Genomic DNA, 6,296 nt, shown 5'->3' on the forward strand with positions numbered 1-6,296 from the left:
GGCCTTGGTTCTAAATGGCCAGCTCCCTTCCGGGTTGGCTTGGGCTCTCCCTGGGCCCCTTCACACCTCCTTCCTGGCCCAGGCCCTTGCCCATTGCAGACCCGCCTGGGGGAAGGAGTAGGAGCTGAAGAGCAGGCAGTGAGCTGATCAATGGAGAGGGTGGGGTTTCAGGGTCTGTTTGGGCAAATTTGGAGACAGAGGGATTTAGTGTGATAAAAAATCCTAGTCTGGGCTTCAGGGACTTGCATTTTAATTCTGACTCTGACCTCACTGTCCTGGTGACATTTGTGGAGTGCCTGCCCTCCGAGCTGTAGGCTTCCTTTCTCTGCAGAAAGGTGCAGGCCTATCTTGGGTTTTCTAACAGTCTGACAGTCTGACACCATGTCCCATCCTTTTACTTTCCTAGGCCACGTGGAATCTGCCAGAAGTCTCTCTGCAGAAAAGGACTCCCAGGGAAAGGGCCTGAGGGGTTCTCAGGCAGCCCTGCTTCTTTTACTCTTGGTTGTCATGATTTTGCCGTCCTGTGGTAAGTCCTGAGCTCCCCATTGCTAGATTCTGTGGAGAAGCACTTTAGCCATGGCATCAATGGATCTGCTTGAGTCCTGGCTGTGGCTGCTTTCTATCAAGGTATGAATCTCCCCAGGCCTCAGTTTTCTTACCTACACAATGAAAATAATGGTATTGAGTGCACTGGATTATTGTGAGGATTAAATACAATAATGCAGTGCCTTGCACATGGTCAACCCATGATGAATGCTCTTATCATCATCATCACCATCATCATCATCATCATCATCAATAATCATTGCCATTGTTGTTGTTGTTATTTACCAGCTCCTCTCTGTCACTCTGTCACAAGGAAAGAGAGCCCCCAGGGTTTGAGTAGGCAGTGATGCAAGTGGCCAGCTATTCCTGGTTTAAGCCCTCTCTGTGCACACCCAAAGAGAGAACTCCTAACAAAAAATCCAGCTTCAATGCACAAGTCCTGCAGCATGCATTGTGTCAGGGACCCCAGGGGATCACCAGTGTACACATTTATGGGCTTCCGTAAGGATAAAAAAGGTCCCACCTACACAGCACTTGACCCAGGAACTGCCCACAGGCCTCAGTGAATCGCAGTCCATAGTACTGTTGTTACTGCCTCTAGCATTGGTTGCATCTGAGACTACACTGAAGCATGATGAGGTGCAGGGTCAGACAGATCTAGGTGTGGACTGGATGTGGACTTCACACGAATCTCTCGACCACTCGGACCCTCAGTTTTCTTATCTGTATAATGAGACTAGTACCCCCCTCTTTGCGGGGTTGTTAAATGATCATAGCACAGTTAGGAGGTTTTCACGAACTGTAAAGACTGGGATACACGAAGTCCATATTGTGTGTTCAGTACCAATGGATTCCTTCCATGACCCTACACCCCCCTTCCCAGACTCCCCTCTTTTTCTTGGGGTTTTTTGTCTGGGCTCCACGCCAGTGAAGAGGTGAAAAGAGTCTTGAAATGCATTCTTTCTCTGCCTCCTCTCCCAAATGCCTTCAGCTCCAGGCAGCAGTTGGCCCCCTGTTGAACGCACCAGGCAGCGGAGAGACAGGAATTCTCATAAAGAAGGCCCACGCTTCTGCACCACATGTTTTGTTTTGTTTTGTTTTTTAATTAAAAAGAAAATAAGAAAACAACACTTCATAGGGTGTGCTGTGATGAAACATCACCAGCATATAAAGTACTCACAAAAACAAGGAGAAATCCCAGGAGGTCACGCAGAGACACCCTGTGAGGGTGGGCCCAGCGCTCCTCCCTTGAGGCCACTGTTTTCTCAGACAAACATCCACCTCTCCTGGGCTAAAAAAAGGAAGCGCTTATCCAGCCTTGTTTCTCTTGGAAGACTCAGCCATCTCCAGCTCACTGGTCCATGACATGCACACAGGAAACTGGGCTTTACAAGATTTTACAGATGGGCAGTGCTGGGGTGGGAGGATTTAGGGGTACACACCACTCCTCTCACTGACCCCTGGATCTGCTCGAGGTTTCTGGAGGGCTGGGGAGTAATGATGTCTCTCCATGGGGATGCATTGCACATGTTAGATGCATTGTTCTGCAGGGCCACCAGGGCTGAGTTTCCTGCACTAAGGCCACTGGTGGCTTCCTTCCTTGAGTGGTACAAAAAGGAGTGTCTGCAGGTAAGTTGGGGCCAGAGAATAAGGTCTTGGACCAGGACAAGATATGCCTGGGCTGGCACTAAGTGCTGGTGGACAGAAAGCAGTGGAGAGATTTCGCCATATTTGCCAGAGCAAGCTTTTCACACTGACCTTCCTTGGCTACTCAACCAATTTTCCATCCCGGCCTCCAATCTCTGAGGATCACATAGACCTGGATTTGACTCTTAGCTCTGCCACTTACTAGTTTATACAACCCTGGAAATGTTACTTAACCTCCTTGAGCCTCAGTTCCTCATCTGTTCAATGGGAAGGTTTGTGAACCTTATGGGGTGACTGTCAATAGTAAGTGTGGCCAGTACAGAGCCTAGTACAGCACCTGCCACTGTTATTGCTGCTCTGCAGGCGCTAGTATTTCCATTGCAAAGTTGGTGAGTCTGTGTGTGGGCCTATGTGTGATAAACAGAAGCCTTAACCACTGTTCTAGAAACAGGGTGGATTCCTCGGAGGCTCCTGCTTATGTTTGGGCCGTTCCACAGTCATGGACCACCATGGGGCTGGCATGGAGGCTGGCATGGAGGGCCTCTACTGCTGTTCTCTCTGGCATGTCCATCTGGCTGAGGAGCTGTTCTGTACCTAGACCTCGGTGCCCTCCCTGGGGTAGAGGACACCATTGGTGTTGACACTGTTGTAGAAGTGAGGGCTAAACTGGCTGAGCACAGATCCTCCATAGCTGAGCGTGTTGGTGGGCATGGGGTTCGCCCAGTCACCCCCACCGCTGTGGTTGCTGAGGTTGGTGAGCGGGGAGAAGGAGTTGAAGCTCAGTGAGTTCTGCCCCGTCTTGTCACTGGGCTCAGGGCTCAGTCCTGGTGTGACCAAGGGGCGGCTCGTGGGGCTCCCCCCGCTCACATAGGCTGTCATAGAGGAAAGGAAGCTGTTAAGGCAAGGGGCGCCTGATGGGGGAGGGGAGGGCCGCTTCTCCGGGGAGCTGGTGGTGCCCCCTGGTGAGGCTCCATCCAAGATGTCCTGAGGCTCTGTGGTCTTGGGGCTGTGCACCGGGAGGCTGCTCTCTGTCTTCTCTAAGGCCAAGGAGCCTGTGCTGGAGGAAACATCGGATTTTCTCTTCCTCTTCCTGCGGAAATTTCCATTGTCGAACATTTTCTCACAGTTGGGGTCCAGGGTCCAGTAATTCCCTTTGCCTGATACAAAAGTGAAAGGGGGTAAGTAGAGAAGTGGACAAAATGCTTTGCTGCTGTTCCTCCTTATTGTCATAAACTAAAAGCCAAGGTGACAGATGCAGGAAGACAGAGACCGAAAGGCAGGGATTGAGAAATGGAGGAATTCCATCAACTGATGGACCACACCACCTCCATCTTTAATTAAGCAGCCCACGACGGGGCCCTCTGGGGCTGCAGCCGAGAGGCATGAGCATTAAGGAGTTTGCAATGTAGGTCTCTTTAAGAAGGATGAAGTACTAGGAGCAGGGATGCTGAGGGGTTGGGGGGTTGCGGGTTGGAGGGCTTTCAATGCTGAAGGAAAAGAAGACTCAGGAAAACTCTGGGACTCCCTAATAGCCCTAGGCTTGGAGTCTGAAGACAGACTTGAGTCCTGGCTTTGCTCCTCACTGACTGAGGGGCTTTGGGAGAACCTCAGTTTTCTAGTCTGAAAAGTGGGCCCATTTCCCCTGTCTTCCTCAGACCCACTGAGAAAGGATCGACACTGGATTTGCAAAGGGGCTTTGCAGCTGAGAGGTACCATCCTGAGGGAAGGCCTGAACTCTTCCTGCTACCGTCTCTCAGCCTGAGGGTGACGGCACTCCTCGGACAGGACACTTGCCCTCTTCTGGGGACAAAGAGGCCTGGCGCTTGCCAACCTCAAACAGGGCAGAGTTGGGGTTCCTTTGAGCTATATACCTTGGCTTCCTGCGGTGGAACAAAAATGGACTTTAATTATGGGAAATGGATGCATGAGTATTTAATACATGCCTCTCTGCAGGTCTCTGAGTTTTAGAAATGCATTGTTGAAAAGGAAAAGCTCACAATTTCTGATGTTAGAGAAAACTGAGTTCAAATTCAAGCTCCATCACTATCACTTCATTCTGTGTCACCTGAGTGTTATTTTCCTAATCTGTAGAATGGGTTTAATAAGAACTACCCTGCAGGGGTGTCGCGGGGCTAAAGGAGGTTACATAAGTAGAAACAGGGCAGGCAGCAAAATGGGCCATTACTGGCTGTTTAACCCAGGTCAGGTCCTCTTCCCAGCAGTCTTGGGATGCCCTTGGGCTTTGCTTGGTCCAGTCATTCATTCACCAAAGACTTTCTACGGGCTGGGTGCTAGAGATGCAGATGAATTGTAATTACTGCAGGCGATTCAGCACTTGATAACACTAAAGACCTTGTGTACATTATCTCATCACCTCCACTGTAGCCTGCAAAGCAGATGCCGTCACTATCCCTGGTTTTCCGATGAGAGAACTGAGGCTCTGAGGTCTAACCTGCTGGAGGTCACTGACTGGGCAGGAGCACAGCCAGGCCTGAAACCCAATCTTTGCCCAGGCCCATGTTCTCCTCCACTGCTGAGCTCCCCTCTGCCCTGCCTGGTAGCATCCCCCAGTCTTGGGGGGCACAGCCCTAGTCAGCGCTTTCTAGAATGGGGTCTTGGGGAGGAAGGAAGTGAGCCTTCCTTGGGGACACCCCCCACACTCAAAACCTCCTTACCCGGGTCGTCCTCGTCGCGGGGCACCTTCTTGAAGCAATCGTTGAGCGACAGGTTGTGGCGGATGGAGTTCTGCCAGCCGGCCTTGCTCTTGTTGTAGAAGGGGAAGTTGTCCGCCACGTACTGGTAGATCTGGCTGAGAGTGAGGCGTTTGTCGGGTGCCCCGTGGATGGCCATGGCGATGAGAGCCGAGTAGGAGTAGGGGGGCCGCACGAGCTTCATCAGCTCCTCCTGCGAGGGGATGGGCAGCCAGCCCAGGTCACTCCCCCCAAGCCCCGACACGCTCGGCAACAGCGGCCTCTGCACGCCATAGGCCTGGGGCAGGAAGGGGCTGGCGTTGGGGCCGGGCAGGTAGGGTGGCGGGGTCATGGTGGGCCCGTTGAACCAGAGGTAGGGGTTGGGGGTGGTCCCATACTCGCCGCCTCCCTCGAAGGAGGGCCGCTGAGGGCTGGGCACGCCCTGTGGGTGGAAGAAGTTCTCATAGTAGAGGTTCATCTCGGGGGGCTCCTGGCCGATGCTGGGGAACTGGGGGCTGCAGCGAGGTGGGGAGGGGGCCGGCAGGTCGAAGGAGCTCATGCTGGGGCTGGCTGGCCAGAGCCACCTGCCTGGCACCTGCACCCCGGAGCTGCCCCTGACAGGTGCTCAGCAGGCCCGGCCTCCCACTTATACCCCTAGGGCTTGACCAGGCGGCCCCACCCAGGGGCGGCCACCTGCCTGCGGATCCCAGCCCAGGGCCCGCCCTCCCTCAGCCTCTAGCCCACGGGGAGGGGACTTTCCTGCTGGCGCCTCAGGTCCCCATTAATGACATGCTAGACGGCTTACCAGAGCTGACACGCAGCGCAGCAAGGACGCCCCTCTATCCTCTCTCCCGGCTTTCTCTCCTGTCTTTTCTCATCATCCTCATGATTCCCTTCTTTTTTTTCCTCCTTTATTCTGTCTTGCTTCTCTCTTTTTTTTTCTGTCCTTCCCTTTCCTCACATTTTTCTACCCTCCTCGCTTTCCTTCTCTCTCTCCCTCCTCTCCTCTCTGCATCTCATTCTCTGTTTCTTTCCTTCATATTTTCTTTCCTCCCTTCTGCTCTGAACTGTTTCTTTTCTATGAACCAATCTGGCCACATCACAGCTGATCGTTCCCGTTCTCTCTCTCTCTTTCTCTCTCTCTCTCTTTCTCTCTCTCTCTCTCTGTCTCTCTCTCCCTCTGTCTCTAGGCTTCCAGTTCTTCTTTCCACTTCCGTCTCTCGCTTCCATTCTCATTGTCTTCCCGGCCTTTCCCCTTTCTCCTTCTCTTCCACTCTGTCCCTTTCTCTCCACCTCTCATTTTCTCTGCACCTCTCTTCCCATCCCCTCATTTTCCCTCCTCTTCCCCCTAATGCCCCCTCATTCTCTGACCAACTGCCCCAGCCGGGACTGGGTGGGACACTTTATCAGAAA

The 6,296-nt window shown here is 52.8% G+C and overlaps 1 protein-coding gene across 2 annotated transcripts; it reads right to left on the reverse strand.

The window, feature by feature from the left end:
• Nucleotides 1-1,649: 1,649 nt before the first annotated feature.
• FOXI1 (forkhead box I1) lies at nucleotides 1,650-5,496 on the reverse strand. Of its 2 annotated transcripts, none has more exons than XM_055285288.2 (2): nucleotides 4,869-5,496; nucleotides 1,650-3,350 (listed from the first exon to the last, which is right to left on the reverse strand). In XM_055285288.2, the coding sequence occupies exons 1-2, from the start codon at nucleotides 5,440-5,442 to the stop codon at nucleotides 2,788-2,790; spliced, it is 1,137 nt and encodes a 378-aa protein (XP_055141263.1). In that variant the 5' UTR covers nucleotides 5,443-5,496; the 3' UTR covers nucleotides 1,650-2,787. The 2 variants fall into 2 exon arrangements, with proteins under 2 accessions (XP_055141263.1, XP_055141264.1); XM_055285289.1 differs by having other exon boundaries at nucleotides 2,788-3,065; nucleotides 4,869-5,442.
• Between the last annotated feature and the right edge of the window lie 800 nt (nucleotides 5,497-6,296).

The sequence above is a fragment of the Symphalangus syndactylus genome, chromosome 7 (assembly GCF_028878055.3).
Source record: "Symphalangus syndactylus isolate Jambi chromosome 7, NHGRI_mSymSyn1-v2.1_pri, whole genome shotgun sequence".
NCBI lineage: Eukaryota > Metazoa > Chordata > Mammalia > Primates > Hylobatidae > Symphalangus > Symphalangus syndactylus.

Excerpts from the sequence above, each read along its gene's own strand:
- FOXI1 (XM_055285288.2), bottom strand. The coding sequence starts at position 5,442 with ATGAGCTCCTTCGACCTGCCGGCCCCCTCCCCACCTCGCTGCAGCCCC. Across the intron at positions 3,351-4,868 it reads CCGCGACGAGGACGACCCGG|GCAAAGGGAATTACTGGACC; the intron begins GTAAGGAGGTTT and ends CTTTTGTATCAG.